The sequence below is a fragment of the Mercenaria mercenaria genome, chromosome 2, assembly GCF_021730395.1.
Source record: "Mercenaria mercenaria strain notata chromosome 2, MADL_Memer_1, whole genome shotgun sequence".
In the NCBI taxonomy this organism is placed as follows: domain Eukaryota; kingdom Metazoa; phylum Mollusca; class Bivalvia; order Venerida; family Veneridae; genus Mercenaria; species Mercenaria mercenaria.
Genome location: NC_069362.1, coordinates 64,865,419 through 64,888,990, shown reverse-complemented (window position 1 = coordinate 64,888,990; position 23,572 = coordinate 64,865,419). Strand labels below are relative to the sequence as shown.

Sequence of the window (23,572 nt, the reverse complement as noted above, 5' to 3'; positions counted from 1 at the left end):
TAAGGACCATTTGTGTGAAATTATTTCAAAATTGGACCATAAGTTTAGCAGGAGATGTTGTTTGAAGTTTTTTTCTATTTTTAACTCTAGCTGCCCCTATGTGCAACCAAGCATAACTGTTGGAACAACTTTGGTAGAGGACCACCCAAGGAACATCATGGCTAAGTTTCATCAAAATCCATTCAGTGGTTTTGGAGGAGATGTCGTTTAAATACAAATGTTGACAACGAACGACTTGACAGACACATGAAAGACACAGCATGATCACAATAGCTCACCATGAGCACTTTGTGCTCAGGTGAGCTAAAAATATTCAACACAAACTTTTAAGAACTCTGTGTATTTTTCATTAAGTCAAGGACCATTACTCAGGTCTAGCTGAGTAAAGTCCCACTGAGAACACCAGGTGCACACCTTCACATGCTATTTTACAATCCTCTAATGTTTTATGTCTCTCTGTCAAAAAAATACTTTTTAAGATACATGGGATACAAACTTGTATGCCCTTAATACATATATTTGACTAAGTAAAGGGCAGAAACTCTGGTCTTGTAGAGTGAAATCTAACAAAAACTCCAACCTGTGGTATAAGAGAAGCAGCACAGATAAATGAATTTGACAAATAAAGAGTCATGACTCTGCTGAAAATCAGTTATTCATGACAAAAATATGGTTTGGTTGAGAATTCCACCAAAAAAATAAAAGAAGTTGTCGAAACATCATAAAATTTGACAAATAAGATAGAGAATATTAGGGTACTGTCTTTCTTAAGTTTATCCACCGTGTTGGAGAAAGGTTTATCCACCCCGAGGCTTGCCGAGGGGAATAAACATTTCGGAGACAGGTGGATAAACTTAAGTAAAGAAAGACAGTAACCTAATATTCTATTTATCCTGCAGCCAGTAAAATCTGTGTATAATATATATTTCCTTATAAAATGATTTTCTTTATAAAAATAATCCAAATGTTCATTCACTTGTAAATTCCTAAGCCCTTGCCTATATGATCAAGTTACACACAATTCCTTACAATAAAACATTATTTCTTAACTCATGCTTTACCTTCTGAAGTTCTGTGTATTATATATAAATCATCGGTGCTAACAGGGCATTCATGTACAAAACAAGCAGAGTGGTTTTGACTCGGATAAAATACAGCCGAAATCCATGCTTAAGATGAATTCAAATGCCCGCAAGCTCTACCTTAATTTACTCTATTTCCGTGCAAAACAATTTGAGGTAAATGAAATTCCTTCCTCCATGATTTGTTTAGATCCAATAATTACAATAAATGACTGCTAAATCTGGTTATTTGTGTAATTTCTAACTAACAAGAGCTGTCTCCATAGGATGACACATGCCCCCGATGGCACTCTGAATGAATAGTTATGGCCGATGTTATAGTTTAGGACCTTTGACCTACGGACCTGGGTCTTGCGCGCCACACGTCGTCTTACTGTGGTACACATTCATGCCCAATAATTTTAAAATCCATTCATGAATGACAAAGATATGGACCAGACACGCCCATCAATGCACTATCATGAAATATGACCTTTAACGTCTAAGTGCGACCTTGACCTTTGAGCTACCGACCTGGGTCTTGCGCGTGACACATCGTCTTACTGTTGATACACATTCATGCCCAGTTACTTGAAAATCCATCCATGGATGACAAAGATAAGGACAGGACACGAATGCACTATCATGAAAAATGACCTTTAACGTCTAAGTGTGACCTTGACCTTTGAGCTAAGGACCTGGGTCTTGCGCGCAACATGTTGTCTTACTAAGGTACACATTCATGCCAAGTTATTTGAAAATCCATCCATGGATGACAAAGATATGGACCGGACACGAATGCACTATCATGAAAAATGACCTTTAACGTATAAGTGTGACTTTGACCTTTGAGCTACGGACCTGGGTCTTGCACACGACACATCGTCTTACTGTGGTACACATTCATGCCAAGTTATTTGAAAATCCATCCATGGATGACAAAGATATGGACCGGACACGAAAACTGCGGACAGACTGACAGACTGACAGACCGACAGACGGTTCAAAAACTATATGCCTCCCTTCGGGGGCATAAAAATGAGTGAACGCCAAAATACACAAAGTCAAGGTCGATTCACCTAGACTTTAAAAACGTCAACGTACCATTCTGTATTGAGGTTTACTTCTATAGAGTCAACCAATTTTTTACTTTTTACCGCGGCTGTCCTTGGAAAATGATGGAATGTTTCAATTTTGAACTCTTGGCCCAATTTACACTGCCTATAGCACATATACTTGAAAAAGTAGTCTGTCAGTTGTATTGATAGTATAAACCTGTATTGACTGAATAAACCGCAAATTTACACAGCAGGCAGATATCGGCCTGATAAATGCATAGTGGTAGGATAAAGGGCAATAATCCCCCTGAAAATCACTAACCCTGAAATGCCGAAAATTATGCATAATGAGGCCAGACACTGATCACTCCTGTGAGGTTTGGTGGAAATCCGCCCAATACTATAATAGAAGTGACCAAAACATTATAAAATTTCATGAATAAATGGCCATAACTCTGCTGAAAATCATTGAACCGGAAAATGTTGGCAATATGACCAACTAGGCTTGGCAATAAATGATCGCTCCTGGGAAGTTTGGTGTAAATCCCTCACCACTCCGCAGTAGTGTTGGAAGAATTGCATGAACAAACTTTGTGACAGACTGAAAGACAGACGGACAGCACTAAATCGATATGTCTTCCCACTACATGTGGGAGGCACAATTATCCAGTCTCATCAACAATGAAATTTTTAAAGGAATATAAACCATTCAGTGGTAATTCTTTTTTAAAGTCTACTTTTGATAAAATTCACAAACAAAAATAGTCCAGGCATAATCATTCCTTATTCAAGAATCCTCAAAACTTCGTTTTTTTCTTCCTCTGGGATGTCTTTGATAAATATGAGAAATGATTCACTTTTATCATATGTGTTCACCTTTATGTAGGTGTCAGTAATATTCTCGGCAGAGTCAGAGATCGGAACAATGTTCGAAAGATCCAGTATAACATCCCTTCTACGGCCCCAGAAGGTTAAATGGGAAATATGTACTTCACCAGTGTCACTGTTATACTTCAATATACAGATAATTTTCCTGATTAGATCACTAAGAACATACAGCATAAAGGTTGCTGTAACCATTATGCCTATACTACTCATCAATGCTCCGTAAGACACCAATCCACCTAGATAGCCTGAATATAAGTACGGTACAACTCCACAAACGACAGCTGTCTGAAATATTTTCACCTTAGCAACAGTGCGTGCAGTTGTGATATGACGATATTTATATATTGTCCTTAATGGTTCTGTTGGTTCTGCTTCTGGCTGAGAGTTTTGGGGATCTGATTCTTGTTCTTGCTGGGGTTCTGTTTCTGATGATTTTGAAGAATAAGCTCTAGACTGACAAAGGACTGAATCAATATGCCATGTTAATGGTAATGAAGCAGGAAACTTTATTTTCTTGGTTACACAGTTCGTGACATTTGGAGTTGTGAATCTGCAGGTTTTGACAATAGCAGTGACTGATCTGTGTATCTGACTCAAACTTCTTGGTGTAATCCTTATGCACAACATCTTTGCAGTACTGTTTCCCTGTAAAATAAATGAAATGACAATTAAATAGCCACAATGGTTGAATTATAGTGACTTTAGAAATAAATATCACATTATTTCAGAAATCAAATTAGATTTTTGACTGCACATGCTACAAACTACAAAACCTTGAAATTTCATTGAAATATTGTAAGGATTTAATACTTTGATTTTAGTTTAAATTTTACCCCTAGCCACTGCCTTTGAAGTAGGAAGTGACTAACTGTCCGGTGACCGGGCTAGAGGTCTTCTAGGCATACAGTAATCAATTTATTTATGAATTCTGTATTTTTCTGTTAAAACAGTTAAACTTGTATAAAACTTTAGATAATAAGTTACACACATACATTTGATCAACGTAATTCAACCCCTCCAAATGTCAAACTATTGTCAAATACCCGTAATTTTACGCACACCTATTTCCACGTCATTTTTGTTTTGACCTTGTTTTCATTTAATCTGCATTTCCAATGACATTGTTACACAGTAATTTGACAGAAAAACATCACAGTTCATTTCACCAGTAAACAGTTCATTTCACCAGTAAACAATCTTGAAAGTTCAGGATTTGAAGATGCTATCAACTTCATTTTACCTTGTACACGATTTTTAAGGCTTTTACTAATGCAAATTTTCATCCATTATAAACAAGAAACGCGGCAATGCCACGAAACCAGGTTTTCAACACTTCATAAGAATATACAAGAGGACCATGATGGTCCTGAATCGCTCACCTTTTCCCACATGATCCAGTTTTGAGTATGATGTCGTTTTTTCTATTATTTGACATAGTGACCTAGTTTTTGAGCTCATGTGACCCAGTTTTGAACTTGACCTAGATATTATCAAGATAAAAATTCTGACCAATTTTCATGAAGATCCATTGAAAAATATGGTCTCTAGAGAGGTCACAAGGTTTTTCTATTATTTAACCTATTGCCCTAGTTTTTTAAGGCACGTGACCCAGTTTCAAGCTTGACCTAGATATCATCAAGGTGAACATTCTGACCAATTTTCATGAAGATCCATTCAAGGGTATGGCCTCTAGAGAGGTCACAAGGTTTTTCTATTTCAAGACCTACTGACCTAGTTTTTGATCGCAGTTGACCCAGTTTCAAACTTGACCTAGATATCATCAAGATAAACAATCAGACTAACTTTCAAACACATCCCATGAAAAATATGGCCTCTAGAGAGGTCACAACGTTTTTTCATTATTTGACCTACTGACCTACTTTTTGAGGGCACGTGACCAACTTTCGAATTTGACCTAGATATCATCAAGATGAACATTCTGACCAATTTTTATGGAGATCCATTCACAAGTATGGCCTCTAGAGAGGTCACAACGTTTTTCTATTTTTACACCTACTGACCTAGTTTTTGACTGCACATGACCCTGTTTCGAACTTGACCTAGATATCATCAAGATGAACATTCAGACCAACTTTCATGCAGATCCCATGGAAAATATGGCCTGTAGAGAGGTCACAAGGTTTTTCTATTATTTGACCTACTGACCTAGTTTTTGACGGCACGTGACCCACTTTTGAACTTGACTCAGATATCATCAAGGTGAACATTCTGACCAATTTTCATGAAGATTTCATGAAATATATGGCCTCTAGACAGGTCACAAGGTTTTTCTATTTTTAGATCTACTGACCTAGTTTTTGACCGCACGTGACCCAGTTTCGAACTTGACCTAGATATCATCAAGATGAACATTCAGATCAACTTTCCTACAGATCCCATGAAAAATATGGCCTTTAGAGAGGTCACAAGGTTTTTCTATTATTTGACCTACTGACCTAGTGTTTGACGGCACGTGACCCAGTTTCGAACTTGACCTAGATATCATCAAGGTGAACGTTCTGACAGATTTTCATGAAGATCTTGTGAAATATATGGCCTCTAGAAAGGTCACAAGGTTTTTCTATTTTTAGACCTACTGACCTAGTTTCTGACCGCAGGTGACCCAGTTTCGAACTTGGCCTAGATATCATCAAGGTGAACATTCTGACCAATTTTCATGAAGATCTTGTGAAACATATGGCCTCTAGAGAGGTCACAAGGTTTTTCTATTTTTAGACCTACTGACCTAGTTTTTGACCGCACGTGACCCAGTTTCGAACTTGACCTAGATATCATCAAGGTGAACATTCTGACCAATTTTCATGAAGATCCATTGAAAATTATGGCCTCTAGAGAGGTCACAAGGTTTTTCTATTTTTAGACCTACTGACCTAGTTTTTGATGGCACGTGACCCAGTTTCGAACTTGACCTAGAATTTACCAAGATGAACATTCTGACCCATTTTCATAAAGATCCCATGAAAAATGTGACCATTAGAGATGTCACAAGGAAAAGTTTACGCACGCACGGACGACGGACACCGCGCGATCACAAAAGCTCACCTTGTCACTTTGTGACAGGTGAGCTAAAAAGTATACTGAATCACAGTGCACCACTTTAAAGCACAACCCTAACCCTAACCCTAACCTAACCCTAACCCTAAAGCACAACCCTAACCCTATTTTTAGTAACAATGACCTTGACCTTGATCCCAGAAACCCCAAAATCAATCCCAAGCTATAACTTTATATAAGTTTTCTATACACCAAGTTTCATCATGATAGCTCGTTCCTAAGTTAAGTTATTGACCGGAAACCCTTTTTCTATTTTAAGTAACAGTGACCTTGACCTTGACCCCAGAAACCCCAAAATCAATCCCGCCCTTTGTCTTGATATAAGCTACATACATACCAAGTTTTATTCAAATATCTTTACTGAAACAAAAGTTATTGACCGGAAACCCTTTTTCTATTTTAAGTAACAGTGACCTTGACCTTGACCCCAGAAACCCCAAAAAAATCCCAGCCTTTGTCTTGATATAAGCTACATACATACCAAGTTTTATTCAAATATCTTTACTGAAACAAAAGTTATTGACCGGAAACCCTTTTTCTATTTTAAGTAACAGTGACCTTGACCTTGACCCCAGAAACCCCAAAAAAATCCCAGCCTTTGTCTTGATATAAGCTACATACATACCAAGTTTTATTCAAATATCTTTACCGAAACGAAAGTTATTGACCGGAAACACCAGTTTGACGCTGCCGCCCGCCGATCCGCCCGCCCGCCCGACCAACGACATACCCCAATCTAACAACGAAAACCTGGTTAATAAGCGTGTGGGGCTGTCTAGAGGTCCGGTAATCAATATGAATACTCTCAAAGGAGAGGAGACTATAATTTATCTTTCAAAACACGAGATGATTTTGAAAGTTTGCTCTTGTTTTTGTTGTTTTAGATACATAGAATATGACAGGACTTTGTGAGCTGTAATCAGAAGCTTTTATCGATATCATGTTTTTCTCGAGACTGAAGAATTAAAATGTTTTCTTTCGTATTTTTAACATGGATTGTGCTCATAAATCTTAATTCAGCATTCCCAGTGACTTTTTGAAAAGTGGGTACATGTACTCATATACTTAGAAAATGTGGGTACATGATAAAAAAGTTTGGTACCAACCATACAAATTGAAAAAAAAAATGTTCCAACTGAAACAGAATTATGAAGAAGTGTATGAGAAGTGACACTTTTATTGAGCCTGTTAATGACAATGGTTTGTTTTACACATGCACCACAGACTGAGAGATACAGCTTGAGCTTATACTGGAGAAGTCATTTCTCCTCCAAGAAAAGTGGGGAGACTTCTAGGTGGAGAAAGGAGTGTTTCCTCCAAATTTATCATTTCTAACTAAACATAAAACCCCCAACTGCAAGCAAGCTTGTGAAACGATTTGAAAAAATAGCTATAATTTTCTTGTTTATGGATAAAAACTATTGATGTGACCATTCATTTTCTTAGATACATCATTTCCCATGCAATGAGTATTACTTCATTCCATAATTCTGAAAAAAAGCTGTTTTAAAAAATTCCAGTTGACACTGGCAAGTATTACCCACATCATTTTTTAAAAAAAATTTTACTGCTGTATCTTGCATATACTATAATCATCAATTTAGCATGAACAGTATCAGACTCTAATAAAAATGAAAGGTCATTGCCCAATAAAAGTCAGTCTGCAACTGGTCATTTCGTAAATATTTATAAACAAGCAGCTTACGAGTCCTTCCTTTACAATGGAGACCAAATAACTGTGTAGTAGATGCCAGCTGATCGTTTAATGGATGGATCCGGGCTGTCAATCAAACTAATTGTTATCTATGATTAGGGCTGTCATCGATAGAAACGATATCGATGTATCAACGATTTTTTTTTGTCGATCGATTATCGATTCCCATTTTCAAAAATCGATATTTTACAGGGAGAAAAAACTACCCAAATAAACACTCAGACCCTAAAAAACAACTTAAGATCACAAAGTCGTAAATTTGGATGAATGCAAAAAAGGAGTGAAGGCAAAATAAAAATGGAAGATGTTATTAATTTTTATGTATTTCTTTTATTTCATAAATACAAATACAACACAATCAAACAGAAATATGGAAAGTAGGCAATAAAACTTAAAATAGCATTTACAGGAAGGTATATAGTATTATATGAACAAATAGGTCGTTAATCTAACTTAATAATCAATATATCGATGTATCGTCGATATTTGTCTTCTGATATATCGGTATCGTCGATACGCCTAAGACCCAATCAATGACAGCCCTATCTATGATATTGACCAATAAGATAACGCGGATTATTCAGTGCACTCACCTTGTTGCTAACCAGCCATTGCTTCCCACAAGCTTTCACTTAGAAACCGTTACTGACTTATTCTTTTAAGTTTGATACATTTTTTATTTCGAAGGAAGTGGCGTTGAGGTGTGCGTTAGGAACATGTAATGCCGACGAGCGGTACCCGGAAAGGCTAGAAGGGGGAAGATTTATTTTTTCCGTAAATCAAAGGCCAATTTAGAAAAATGTTAGCGTTGAACGTTAAACGGATCAATAAGCAATCTGCTCTAATGTAATTCTAATAAACTTTATATTGAAACTGCTCTGTGTGTGTCACTCATGTGCATGGTATAATATAATAACATACATAATACATCATGAATCGTCTGTCTCTCTTTACTCATTTGTCTGTGATAGGAATTTTAATATGAATTTGCTCACTTTATTTTAATTTAGGCCGATCGCAGAATTATTCAGTTCAACTTCAAGACATTAAATATATACGTCATTTATATCTTATTTCATATAAAAGTAACAGCTAACCTTCTTCAGCAATATATTCTCGCAATTAAAAGTATGATCTATATTTTCGCATTTGGCTGTATGTTAACTATACTGCATAAAAATGTTGAATTAAGCGACCAATCTTCTTACACAGAAAAATGTTAAACATAGAGCACACATTGAGCGAGTCATAAATAAAGTCAAAACATATTCATGTAAATTAATTTTACATAGAATACCAAAATCATTTTTCAAACATATTAATAAGATCTGGACAGTGCACGGCACATTAACTTTATTTCAAGGATAAAACGTAAACTTTTATTACTCAGACATTAAATCAGAAGCATAAAGATAAATATTCGGGAGAGAATTTTAATGCTTTCTAATTATTTATGATGTTACGTCTCTCATATTTGTAGACAGCAAGTATGACAACAGTATCCACTGTTTCGACACCATTCTGTTTTATTCAAGGAAGTCTGACAATTGATAAGTTTAGACCGATTTTGCTGTGCTTGTTTTAAATGCAATTTGAAAAAAATAAATATACGCACATGTCGATGCGGTTTAAAATGTCGCTGATTTTTTTGTTTCATATGTTTATTTTACCTTACGACTAACGTAAACTATTTATAACTACCATTAATACTATGGTACAATAAATGCAAATGGATTCATTTTATCTGTTTGTTTTCTCTTTTTTTCATTCTTATTTTTTTGTTTTGCTTGCAAAATAAAGACACATTTAATTATATGAACTGTCAAGTAAACAGATCACAGGTTTTCGTTTCCTTGTTTCCACCGGTCTAACAAAAACATGGTTAATAGGTTTCGGCAAGATCTTTGTCCCTTTTGGCTTGTGCCATGTTGCTGTGATAGACTTGTTTAATTTTGCTGGTCTGAAATTTGTTTACTTTAATTGTGGAGAAGATTTAATCAGCCCTATGATATGCGAGCAATGTCTGGCCGCGCTAAAAATAAATTAATATGACTACCAAATGTTCCAAATTTTTTAAGTTTTCACGCAAAAATTAGTTCTGAAATATACACCAAGCATGGACATATGTTTATTTTTAAGACAACTGCGTGGTATTTTACAAATGTATATTATAATATGATGGGTATAATTAACTTAATTTATATCACAGCGGTGATCGACAGGTCCACAATCAGTTGCAACAGCAGCGCGATCGCAAAACACTTGTAAAATAAGAACAGTAGAATATTACGCTACATTAATATAAAGCTATTCAACCAATTAATAGATTTTTTTATCTGTTGAAAATGTTATCTTGATGTAAGAAATCTCTTACACATATGTGACTGGACATGATGTTTGATATTTTTATCGTATAAGCATAGCGTGGAAATTACAGTCTCTATACGACAAAACTGGACATACTATTTCGATCAAATAATTTATATAGTAATCTAAGACGTAATTTCTTTTTCACATGTTGCTTAAAAGATAACTAAGATTATTAGTATATCATGTATTTGCATAAGGACTCAATATTTTTCCTGTCAGGAATATCTAGCAAAGACGGAAAGTGTTTTTTCTTTGATAACGCCAGCATTTGGCACTAATTTAACTTTTACCGTGGTTTCTTCTGAGTCAACCTTAATGTCATGTACATAATCTTTAGTAAAACAACTAAGCCTCCTTGACAGCTATATTTGTGCATTTTGGTTCACATTTTTTTAAGTATTTAACGGATATCATCTGATACTTTCTAGCAAGTCAATCGCTAATGTACATTAATCCGCCATTTTGAAAGAAGCTTGTGGGAAGCAGCAACAGTAACTAAGGGGCGGAGTTAATTGATCCGTTTACAGATCCATCCATTATTCAACAACTTGTTGAAAAATGTTTTTGCACTTGCACATGTTGACAATTATCAGAAAGTGTCAAAGATGAAACCACATCGCTAATTGGCTGAAACCTATCGCGTCTAGTTTTATGAATAATTTGATTCGCTGTCACAGTTCTCACAAAAATCTCACAAGTGCCTGAAGTAGGCTAAGGTTAAATTATGCCATTTGGAATGTAAATTCAACTCTTCTTGTCAACAGTCTGAATTGTGGTAATTTGCCTGTGTGGATAAAAAATAAAGTCGGCTTGCTTGAATTTCGGCTCTTTATGGACAATGTATTTTCTGCCAGCATACATGTCAAGTTCCGTGGACAATTTTCCAGGAGATTTCAGTTGAAAATCCAGGATATTTGATGAAAATCCAGGAGATATTTTCAACAAGCATTTTTTTAGGAAATTTTTGGTCGATTCTATAAAACTGTATAACAGATAAGATCTGTTAAGGTGCTTAAGTTGCATTTAAAAACATTTTAATCTTAATCCTGTTGAATACGATTGATTCTGCCTTTGCGACGAGTGTAAATTGTCCATGCAGTCTGATCTTGATCTGCACTGTTTGCCATATATCGATCAGTATCTTTTTTGTAAGCACCCTTAGCTTTTAACAGTTACCGGTACTGTCCAAAAGGAAAGATTGGAAAAGTTCATTTTAGAAATTCTGCAATGTAAACAAAAAATTATATATAGATTTATAGTAACTTTATTCAGTTATTACAGTACTTATGGTTTGAGCAGAGGAATTGGAATTTGGATGAAATTTTATACTGGCGAGTTTCTTTAATGTGAATAATCTGCAGGGTTTTTTTTACATTCTTAGATTTTTTGCAAATGAACAGAAGCTAACATAGATTGGAAAAAAAATCTATTTCACCCTTTTGAATCTATACTGAAAAATACTTTTTACTCATCAAAATGAAATTGAAAATCATAGCTGTTGAAAGAATGTCATAACCTATCTCTAACTGTTTTCTCCATCATTGGTAATGATTGCCATCAATCCAATAAAGGTCGGCTCTTTAATCTACTCAAATGCATCCTCAAAATATCTCTTTTCACACTTAAAATCTTCAATAAACAAGTTCCTGTCTTATCATATTATGTCACTGTCAGCACTCGCCAATTAAACACAATCTAAAAATAGCACAGTACACACCTGTTTGCAGAATGTCATCAGTGCGTGACCTTGTTAAACTCTTATCAATATACCAGTAGAGTGATAAATTACGTCAGGCACAGTGTGTAATTAGGAATTAAGTTTGATATAGGAAACCATTAGCTTGGAATTTTGGATTTCCGGGAGAAATTAGTGATTTCCGTATGTCCGGGAAATGGACAAAAAATCCGTGAGACTCCCAGATGATCCGGGAAACTTGACATGTATGCTGCCAGATATTTAGTGCATGCATTTTACCCGTGGATTTTTAAGAGTTGCGTGCAAGTGACTTTTAATGCGTGAATTACATGGATTTTAGTGTGAATGGTAATGCTGTTAATTCATCAGTACCAAACAAAAAACCCACAAGAATTTGACAAAAGCTTTCAATTATGGCGTACAAATCGCTATTTATAATTTAAGAAATTTTTTATCGCATTTTCCCTTGGATTAAAGATAGAGGTGCGCAGTATGGTACCATCTTCCCGTGGTACGATACCGCGGTACCATCGGGGAATACCGGTATTTTATCAATATTATCCCTACTTCTGTTTATTTTTAATTTACATTGTTTATGTAGTTTTCTGTAACAGCAATTGACACCATGCATGATTTTCCGATTTATATCTCTGGAATTCCCATGCTACTATTATTAGTTTCCAAAAATAACCACCCAATGGTGCAATTGAACATGTATGATCGACCACATGATCCCCAATCAAAACCTTCGAAAACCTCCAGATTATTCCGTATAGATGGATGACGTCATGGGCGCACTTGTTTTCACATTGAGTCTTGTAAATTCAGCGAGTCCCGACTTCTTGTTTAAATGATGATAGTTTAAAACATCCTGGTATGTATTTGCATGTATCAAAAAAGAAATAAATAGTATGGAAAATGTTGAGTCGAAATTTATTATTTTTGGGTTGAAAACGATTTGATGAAGCCTTCATACTATTTGTAAACGTTACTGGTTTATCAAACAGGTGCACGAATCGAACTTCAAACAAGCGCGACCTATATACATGTGACCCAGTGCTTCCCTAAGGACAATAGGGCGTCTTCCGATCGACGAATGCACGCTTGTAAAAAATACTAAGGGTCATTAATCTAACTAGTCATTAGTCAAGTTAATATTCCAGTGCATTTTTTTCTTTAATTCTAGTCAAGTAACTAGTCTTCGTTGTTGCTCATAAAAAATTAAGTATTTCTGAGAGTTTTTCAATATTTTTATGACCACTACCATAGCTGTAAGTCTTACGATAAATATGGTGGTATACCGTGGTATATACCACGGTAATTAGGAAAAAACCGTGGTATACCGCGGTATTTTTTTCAAGGCCGTACCCAGCCCTAATTAAAGATCTCGAGTTATAGATACATCTGTTTCCTGTCACTTTCAGTACTATTTATACAATTCTCAGTATTCATATTGATTACTGGACCTCTAAGACAGCCCTGTACGGACTGTCTAGAGGTCCGGTTATGGATCGGACCCCTAGCCACTACTTCAAAAGCATTCAGTCGACACTGATGAAATGACCTTTGTCCATACAGTTGCTCCGGCGATTTCGTCCAAAATTATCGGCTGCCAAGTCTGTTTGAGAGTCCAAATAACATTGGTGAGAAACAAATAGTAAACAAAGTCGCGGGAAGAACAATGACAAATATTCTCTTTTGCTGCTTAGTACGGAGCCAAGGCCGTCTGAACATTTTACCGTCACTCAAGCGCTTGCCAAGTTACTGCTAAATTCTGTTATACGGACTTTATCCGCGTAGAACGGTACTGCCGTGCAAGAGGAAAAAAACTAAACAAAAAATTCATTTAGCTATTTATAATAATTGTAACTCTTATTAATTTAAGAACTGTGATAGGTAGCTATGGGACCATGTGGTTGTTATCCTTTTCAAAAATGTGCCCAATTCAAATAATCTCACAAGATTTAGCATCTTTTTAGCTCGACTTTTCGAGGAAACAAGAGCTGTCTCCATAGGATGACACATGCCCCCGATGGCAGATATGGCCGATGTTAGAGTTTAGGACCTTTGACCTACGGACCGGGGTCTTGTGCGTGACACTTCGTATTACTGTGCCACACATTCATGCATAGTTATTTTAAAATCCATGCATGAATGACAAAGATATGGACCGGACATGCCCATCTTTGCACTATCATGAAATATGACCTTTAACGTCTAAGTGTGACCTTGACTTTTGAGCTACGGACCTGGGTCTTGCGCGCAACACATCGTCTTACTGTGGTACACATTCATGCCCAGTAATTTTAAAATCTATGCATGAATGACAAAGATATGGACCGGACACGCCCATCAATGCACTATCATGAAATATGACCTTTAACGTCTAAGTGTGACCTTGACCTTTTAGCTACAGACCTAAGTCTTGCGCACAACACGTGACTCGTCTTACTGTGGTACACATTCATGCCGAGTTATTTGAAAATCCATCCATGGATGACAAAGATATGGACCGGACATGAAAATTGCCGACAGACCAACAGACGGTTCAAAAACTATATGCCTCCCTTCGGGGGCATAAAAATAGAGCTATGCACTTGCCCTGGCGTTGGCGTTGCTTTGTTTAAGTTTTTTTATAAAGTCAAATATCTCTGTTACTATCAAAGCTATTGACTTGGAACTTAAAATGGTTATATTTACTATCAAAGTCTACAACAGGAGAAACAATCCCTATAAAAAATCTGTAAAAAGATAAAGGTAAATGGTAATGGTAAATTTTTTTATTTACCGTCGCTTTGTGAAACAATTAACATAAGCTCGGTAGAGCTTTTGAGTGACCCTATTTTAAGAACAGTTAAAACCAATTATACCTTACCCCCAGCAATTTGCTGGTACCCAGTTACAGCTGGGTCGACTAAGGCAATTGTGATAAAGTGTCTTGCCCAAGGACACACTGCAATGGGAGTAGCCAGGATTCGAACCAGGGGCCTTCACCTCCATAGGAAAGCGTCTTAACCCTCTCGGCCACTGCGTCCTTTTGAAGCAAAGAATGCAACCAAGAAGAATAATAGCAGACTCGGTTTGATAGTCTGTTCATGAGAGGTAATGAAATATGTGCAACACCTCTCACACCTCCTAGCACCGGCTTAAGCAGAACTCCATTACACATATGTTGAATGGACTCCATGATCCCAAAGGACCAGAAAATATAGCAACACTGAATCCAAGTATGGGGAGACTTTTTACAGCCGCCACACAGCACGTAAAGATTTTTGTTGTAATAGTTAATAAAATCTGTAAAAGGATCCTTTGGAAGCAAAGAATGCAACCAAGAAGAATAATAGCAGACTCGGTTTGAGTCTTTTCATGAGAGGTGATGAAATGTGCAACATCTCTCATGCCTCCATGAGTATAGCACCGGCTTAAGCAGAACTCTATTAATGGACTCCATGATCCCAAAGGACCAGAAAATATGACAACAATAAATATAAGTATCCCTATAACTCTGATTTGAATTTTGACAGAATTATGCCCCTTTAAACATAGATTTTTTTTTTGTTAAAAGTTATTATTAAGTCAAATATCTCTGTTACTATCAAAGCTTTTGACTTGAAACTTAAAATAGTTATTTATGCTATCAAAGTCTACACCAGCTAGGGACACAATCCCCATAAGTGATTTGAATTTTGACAGAGTTATGCCCCTTGTTAACTTAGAATTTTTTGGTTATTTAAAGATTTTTATAAAGTCAAATATCAAATATATATGTTACTATCAAAGCTTTTGACTTGAAACTTAAAATAGTTTTTACTATCAAAGCCTACACCAGGGACACAATCCCCATAATTCTGTTTTGAAATTTGACAGAGTTATGCCCCTTTTAAACTTAGATTTTTTGTTAAAGTTTCATATTACATTGAGTATCTCTGTTACTTTCAAAGCTAACCCTAACCCTAACCTTAAAATAGTTACTTACTATCAAAGGCTACAACAGAAGAAAAAAACACAATAACTCTGCATTAAATTTTGACAGAGTTATAGTGATTTTTTCTTCTGTTGTAGCCTTTGATAGTAAGTAACTATTTTAAGGTTAGGGTTAGGGTTAGCTTTGAATGTAACAGAGATACTCGATGTAATATGAAACTTTAACAAAAAATCTAAATTTAAATTTAAAACTCTGCTTTATTAATTTTGACAGAGTTATGCACCTTTTACTGGCAAAGCTCTAATTCAGAGTCTAGCATTGAGAAAAGTCGAGTGTGCTGTACGTCTTTTGGACAGCTCTTGTTTTTATGTTTATACTGATAACTACACTTTCATATAAGCTTAAAATCAATACATTGGTTATCACATCACGGAGACATTGTATATGTGTCTCATACCGGTATATGGGACCCAGGTTAGATCCTTTTGGGAAACATGTCAAAGAAATGTATTGAAATTCATAGAAAACATACAAAAATGAATGTTTACACTAATGACAACATTTATAAGCTTACAGTCAATACATTGGTATATCACATCGCTGAGACTTTTTATATGGGTCCCATAAGGGTCTAATGTGGGCAAATACTTACAATATAGGTCCCATATGGGACCCATCCCGGTACATTTGCCCAGATACAGTCCATATGGGCCTCATATAGACTTGGGTGCTGGGACATTGACATGAAAGATCATTTGACAGTATTTCCTGTCCACTCAGAATCTTTTTACTCCTTTGATGGATTTTAAAATAACTTTATGCAACTGTTTGCCACAATGAGATATTTTTTATTATGTGCAGAATGCAGTTTCAGTCATGTTGGTTCAAAACATTGTAAAATATACCATTGTGCTATGGTCAAATATTACTTATCATTTCACTCTTCCATTTTAATGAAGCAGTATGGGGAGACATGCACTAAATAAAATATTTCAAAAGAAATCTTGGTTAATTTTCCTGCTATTATTGCAAGTTTTATTTCTTTTAACACAGCTAGACTTTGAAGAAATAATTTCCTGACGATGACTTCCATTGCAAATTTGCCAGATTTAATTCCATATAAGGAAATAGAGGATGCCAGGGAAAAAATAAAGGGACATGTATTACAGATACCACTTGTACCATTGAACATAGATTGGCCACATGGAAAAGTAAGAATCTTTCCTTCATTTTAGATCTGTTAATGCATTGGTATACAAGTATAAAATTCATGAACCTTGATAAAGGTTTTCTCACAGCAGTATCAGATGAGAAAGCATTTTGAATCATAATAAAAACAGGTTGGTGTATTGTGCAGAGAAATATAATTTACACATTAGGAAATCTTACTAGCTAGCTTAGATTACTTGTGATACAGTTTAAATGTAAAATATGTAGGTATGAATATAGTGGTGTAAACTTTGGAATTGATACAGATGAAAACATGATGAAGATTGCAGCAATTATTGTCAAATGACATCTTTCCTATTGCGATGTTTGAATTATATTCTTAAATTTATTCCATTTCTTCTGATAAAACATCTGTGTTATTAAATATTTTATATTTGTAGATTTATCTCAAGTTAGAAAACCTTCAGCCGATTGGTTGTTTCAAACTTAGGGGAGCATGCAATGCTATTGCTTGTATGGAAGAAAGTGAGATGAAACAGGGAGTTTACACAGCCAGTGCTGGTAACTTTGCACAAGGACTTGCATATTGCACAAAGAAATTTGGGATCCCATGTGATGTATTTGTTCCTGATCATGCCCCCTCAGCGAAAGTTGATTCAGTGCACCGTCTGGGTGGAGAAATTCATAAAATAACGTTCGATGACTGGTGGGAAATTATCAAGTCACACAGATATAATGGAATGAATGGAAAATTTATACACCCTGTGTCAGATCGGTCAGTCATAGCAGGTAATGAAACACAAATTTAAGAAACTAATGTTAATAGCCATGTAACAAAGTTAGTAAATGCAGTTGTGTTCTGATTTTAAGCTTTAGTAATAGCAAAAATCTCTTCTTTTTTCTAGTCTCAATTGCAGCAGGCATGTTGTTACCAAATTTCATTTTCCCATCAACAGATACTTAAACAAGAGGACCATGATGGTCCTGATTCGCTCACCTCTTCCCACATGACCCAGTTTTGAGTATGACGTCGTTTTTTCTATTATTTGACATAGTGACCTAGTTTTTGAGCTCATGTGACCCAGTTTTGAACTTGACCTAGATATTTTCAAGATAAAAATTCTGACCAATTTTTATGAAGATCCATTGAAAAATATGGTCTCTAGAGAGGTCACAAGGTTTTTCTATTATTTAACCTATTGACCTAGTTTTCGAAGGTACGTGACCCTGTTTTGAACTTTACCTAGATATCATCAAGGTGAACATTCTCACTAATTTTCATGAAGATCTCATGAAAAATATGGCCTCTAGAGAGGTCACAAGGTTTTTCTATTTTTATACCTACTGGCCTAGTTTTTGACCGCACGTGACCCAGTTTCAAAACTGACCTAGATATCATCAAGATGAACATTCTGATCACGAAGATCCATTGAAAAATATGGCCTCTAGAGAGGTCAAAAGATTTTAATAATTTTAGACCTACTGACCTAGTTTTTGACCGCAGTTGACCCAGTTTCAAACTTGATCTAGATATCATCAAGATGAACATTCAGACCAACTTTCATACAGATCCCATGAAAAGTATGGCCTCTAGAGAGGTCACAAGGTTTTTTTATTATTTGACCTACTGACCTAGTTTTTTAAGCATGTGACCCAGTTTCAAACTTGACCTAGATATCATCGAGATGAACATTCTGACCAATTTTCATGAAGATCCATTCAAGGGTATGGCCTCTAGAGAGGTCACAAGGTTTTTCTATTTCAAGACCTACTGACCTAGTTTTTGATCGCAGTTGACCCAGTTTCAAACTTGACCTATATATCATCAAGATAACATTCAGACCAACTTTCATACAGATCCCATGAAAAATATGGCCTCTAGAGAGGTCACAAGGTTTTTTCATTATTTGACCTACTGACCTACTTTTTGAAGGTATGTGACCAACTTTCGAACTTGACTTAGATATTATCAAGATGAACATTCTGACCAATTTTTATGGAGATCCATTCACAAGTATGGCCTCTAGAGAGGTCACAAGGTTTTTCTATTTTTAGACCTACTGACCTAGTTTTTGACCGCACGTGACCCTGTTTCGAACTTGACCTAGATATCATCAAGATGAACATTCAGACCAACTTTCATACAGATCCCTTGAAAAATATGGCCTTTAGAGAGGTCACAAGGTTTTTCTATTATTTGACCTATTGACCTAGTTTTTGAGGGCACGTGACCCACTTTCGAACTTGACCTAGATATCATCAAGATGAACATTCAGACCAACTTTCATACAGATCCCATGAAAAATATGGCCTCTAGAGAGGTCACAAGGTTTTTCTATTATTTGACCTACTGACCTAGTTTTTGAAGGCACGTGATTCACTCTCGAACTTGACCTAGATATCATCAAGTTGAACATTCTGACCAATTTTCATAAAGATCTCATGAAAAATATGGCCTCTAGAGAGGTCACAAGGTTTTTCTATTTTTAGACCTACTGACCTAGTTTTTGACCGCACGTGACCCAGTTTCGAACTTGACCTAGATATCATCAAGATGAACATTCAGACCAACTTTCATATAGATCCCATGAAAAATGTGGCCTTTAGAGAGGTCACGAGGTTTCTCTATTATTTGACCTACTGACCTAGTTTTTGACGGCACATGACCCAGTTTTGAACTTATCCTAGATATCATTAAGATGAACGTTCTGACCAATTTTCATGAAGATCTTGTGAAATATATGGCCTCTAGAGAGGTCACAAGGTTTTTCTATTTTTAGACCTACTGACCTAGTTTTTGATCGGACATGACCCAGTTTAAAACCTGACCTAGATATCATCAAGATGAACATTCTGACCAATTTTCATGAAGATCTTGTAAAATATATGGCCTCTAGAGAGGTCACAAGGTTTTTCTATTTTTAGACCTACTGACCTAGTTTTTGACGGCACATGATCCAGTTTCGAACTTGACCTAGATATCATCAAGATGAACATTCTGACCAACTTTCATAAAGATCCCACAAAAAATGTGGCCTCCAGAGTGGTCACAAGCAAAAGTTTACTGACGGACGCTGCGTGATCACAAAAGCTCACCTTGTCACTATGTGACAGGTGAGCTAAAAATGCAGAATTATTATGTAAAATATTTTGTTGTACAATAAAGAAACTGATTAGGCCATGTAATTTTCCTTCACAGGTAATGGTACAGCTGGACTGGAAATATACGAGGATTTACCTGATGTAGATGCTGTGATAGTACCATATGGAGGGGGCGGGTTCAGCTGTGGGATTGCCTCTGCCTTACACCATGTCAAACCCACCTGTAAAGTATTTGCAAGTGAGGTAGAAACAGCAGCACCTTTATCTGCCTCATTTAAGGAAGGAAAACCTACCACATGTCCTTACACTGCATCGTTTGTGGATGGTATCGGGGGAAAGTCTGTTCTCGAGGAGATGTGGCCAATGGTCAAACACCTTTTAAGTGATTCATTAGTGGTCACTCTCCGAGAAACAGCTGATGCTTTAAAGTTATTGGCTGAGAAAAATCATGTGATTGCTGAAGGTGCAGGAGCCAGTTCAGTAGCAGCAGCATTATCAGGAAAGGCGGGAAACGGCAACATTGTGTGTGTTATATCTGGTGGAAATATTGATACACCAAAATTGGTTGATATATTACAAGGCAATATACCATGAAAGGATTTTTGAGAACAGAGTGAGGTTGATATAACATTTTAGAAATTTATTGTTACATAGTATGTATTTTAGTCTTGGTTATATTCAGCATGTTTATCTTAATTGTTACATGCCCTAAATTTTCCTCGTCATAATTACCTCTATTACCCGACTGAGTCCTAGTCATCATTACCTCCATTACCTGTCTAAGTCCTAGTCAACATAATTACCTCTATTACCTAAATGTGTCCTAGTCATCATTACTTTTATTACCTAGCTAAGTCCTAGTCACCATTATCTCTATTACCTGACAGGGTCCTTGTCACCTTTACCTCTATTACCTGACTGAGTTCTGAACACCTTTACCACTGTTACCTGACTTGAGTCCTAGTCACCTTTACCTCTATTACCTGACTGAGTCCTAGTCCCCTTTACACTATTACCTGACAGTGACTAAGTCCTAGTCACCTTCATGTCTATTACCTGACTAAATTCTAGACACCCTTACAGCTATTACCTGACTCAAGTCCTTGTCTCCTTTACCTCTATTACCTGGAGATGAGTCCTAGTCAAGATTAACTTTATTACCTGACAGAGTCCTAGTCACCATCACTGAGTCCTAGTTATTTTATAGCATTTGTTAAAATAAATATATCGTATTTGTAATTGTAATTTGTGATTTTTATTTTCTTATCCATAGCACATTTATGAATGCACCTTATATTATAATGATGTGATATAAGATGTTTCTGCTGTTAGTAAGTGATGCACATTAAAAGTTTGAAGTTTGCTACATAAAACCAACACTTGTTACTGGGAAGTCAGCAAGTAAAACAGCTCATCTTGAATGTTAATGTCAGACACATGTGACATTGGCTATTACAATGCTTTTCATATATATATATCTTTACATGTCAGACACAGGTGACATTGGCTATTACAATGCCTTTCATATATATATCTTTACATGTCAGACACATGTGACATTGGCTATTACAATGCTTTTCATATATATATATATATATCTTTACATGTCAGACACATGTGACATTGGCTATTACAATGCTTTTCATATATATATCTTTACATGTCAGACACATGTGACATTGGCTATTACAATGCTTTTTATATATGTATATATTTAGAACTAAACAATACATTTCATATTTTCAAATAATATTGCAAATAAATCAAGGTAATTAGGCATGAATAAGAGTTGCTTTCTTTTTTATCATACAGGATATCTAGATCCAGTGACACGATTTCTCAATCACCCCTTGTATATTATTGTCTACAGCATTGAATATATACAATAAATGTGCTGCCTATCAATTTAAAGTTTATGAAAAACAAAAGTGTATTTCTCTTCAACCAGTTTAATATCTAGCAATTTACCCAGAACTACAACAATACTGACAACAGAAATGAGCATTGTAAGGCTATAAAAATAAAATTTTGATAACAAGAGAGGAAAAGCAGCTTGCTGTAAAACAATACCCTACTGTGCAGTCTGCAAGACTTTTGACGATAAAAACTAAACTTTGTGTGTTTTATATTGCATGTAAGCAACAAAACATATCATACTATTAGACAAATAACTACTAAAATACTGTCTATATGTATCTGTATAAATTAGCATGAAGATGAAATATTGGTCATGTGACCGTGAATTCTATCGCATATTTTTCAATTCAAACTGTTTCAATGTATTCTATGTATATATTGACTAGGTATCATATGGCCATCTAACAACTAGGAATATTAGGATAAAACTGAACTGCCCAAAATGTTGGTTGATCTTTTCCAAAATAAATTTATCAACTGTGACATTTAATAGCTGTAACATACTGATTAAAGAAACTTTCCTGCTGCCATGGCAACAGGAACAACACAGTTTTAATTAAAGTGTCCAATAAAAACTCAACTAGTTTGGTTATCTGCAAAGTATTAACAGAACCTAATTAAAGGATGTTCAAATCATCATAACTAGCCACAATCCATAATGATTGAGAAAAAATGTACATTACAAATTCTACACAGCCAGTACATAAAAAAGATCAGTGTATTAAGTATTTTAGTAAGGAGTCAGTCAAGAATCTAGTTGCAGATGTTACACATTAGAAAATCTTTTAAATAGGAAAATAAGTCTAGATGGTAAATAAAAAATCAGGTACAAATTATGGCACCTTTCTTCATGAAATTATTTGCTCAATGAGTTCTGAGACACATTCTGAAATACCCTGACAATGTCATTAGTTATTGATGAGATACAAGCAGCATATACTAGGTGTAAAAGTAAACATAATAAATGAATTAATCAACAGGCTCCTGTAAGCTATTTTATTCACAGTTTCACTATTTCCTGAAAAGAGTATCCACACCTCATGTTAGAAGTCTGAATTTTTCATGTAACAAAACCGATTACAAATTCCTTAACATGTTGCCTAGCAACTGTGTCTATTGGAGCCATACAGTTAAGATGTTTCCCCCCAGACCTATTTTATTTCCAAAGTGTTGTTTAGTAGTCCAACTCACATATTTCAGGGTCTGAGTTCTTCAAACTTCACAAAACAATTATTTGAGTATTAGATTTATGGAACCTGTGTTAGTCAGTTTATCACACTGTGTAAGTGTGAAGTTTCAATCCATTCCCACAAGTGGCTACTGATATACCAGTTTAAATACAAGAACTTAACAAAATTGGGACGTTGACGTGGATGCCGGCACATGGGTGAGTCCAACAGCTCTACCTGTTCTTCAAATAGTCAAGCTAAAAATCATTTTCCAAAGCAAATTGCAGGAAAAGTACAAACTGCAGCAGGATGAATGAAAAATATAAGCAGCTTAAGCTTGTTATACAGGATTACTTGCTTTCAAACAATTTGATTTTTATGTATAACTAAAATGGGTAAAATATCTTCTAAAATGTTGTCAAGCAGT

The 23,572-nt window shown here is 35.7% G+C and overlaps 2 protein-coding genes across 5 annotated transcripts; one reads left to right on the top strand and one right to left on the bottom strand.

The window, feature by feature from the left end:
- Positions 1–324: 324 nt before the first annotated feature.
- LOC128555178 (transmembrane protein 186-like) lies at positions 325–13,692 on the bottom strand. 2 transcript variants are annotated; one of them, XM_053536770.1, is made up of 2 exons: positions 13,602–13,692; positions 325–3,652 (listed from the first exon to the last, which is right to left on the bottom strand). In XM_053536770.1, the coding sequence occupies exon 2, from the start codon at positions 3,632–3,634 to the stop codon at positions 2,903–2,905; it is 732 nt and encodes a 243-aa protein (XP_053392745.1). In that variant the 5' UTR covers positions 3,635–3,652; positions 13,602–13,692; the 3' UTR covers positions 325–2,902. The 2 variants fall into 2 exon arrangements, with proteins under 2 accessions (XP_053392745.1, XP_053392744.1); XM_053536769.1 differs by lacking the exon at positions 13,602–13,692 and adding an exon at positions 13,427–13,595.
- On the top strand, positions 13,471–21,896 carry LOC123564084 (L-threonine dehydratase catabolic TdcB-like). 3 transcript variants are annotated; one of them, XM_053536767.1, is made up of 4 exons: positions 13,471–13,505; positions 16,841–16,998; positions 17,398–17,746; positions 20,157–21,895. In XM_053536767.1, the coding sequence occupies exons 2-4, from the start codon at positions 16,870–16,872 to the stop codon at positions 20,651–20,653; spliced, it is 975 nt and encodes a 324-aa protein (XP_053392742.1). In that variant the 5' UTR covers positions 13,471–13,505; positions 16,841–16,869; the 3' UTR covers positions 20,654–21,895. The 3 variants fall into 3 exon arrangements, with proteins under 3 accessions (XP_053392742.1, XP_045213313.2, XP_045213314.2); XM_045357378.2 differs by lacking the exon at positions 13,471–13,505 and adding an exon at positions 13,670–13,777 and having other exon boundaries at positions 20,157–21,896; XM_045357379.2 differs by lacking the exon at positions 13,471–13,505 and adding an exon at positions 13,804–14,619 and having other exon boundaries at positions 20,157–21,896.
- The last annotated feature ends 1,676 nt before the right edge of the window (positions 21,897–23,572 follow it).

Bases quoted from the DNA above. Each gene is read 5' to 3' on its own strand.
- LOC128555178 (XM_053536770.1), bottom strand. From the start codon at position 3,634: ATGTTGTGCATAAGGATTACACCAAGAAGTTTGAGTCAGATACACAGA.
- LOC123564084 (XM_045357378.2), top strand. From the start codon at position 16,870: ATGACTTCCATTGCAAATTTGCCAGATTTAATTCCATATAAGGAAATA. The intron at 16,999-17,397 runs GTAAGAATCTTT...TTATATTTGTAG, and splicing joins TAGATTGGCCACATGGAAAA to ATTTATCTCAAGTTAGAAAA. The intron at 17,747-20,156 runs GTAATGAAACAC...TTTCCTTCACAG, and splicing joins AGATCGGTCAGTCATAGCAG to GTAATGGTACAGCTGGACTG.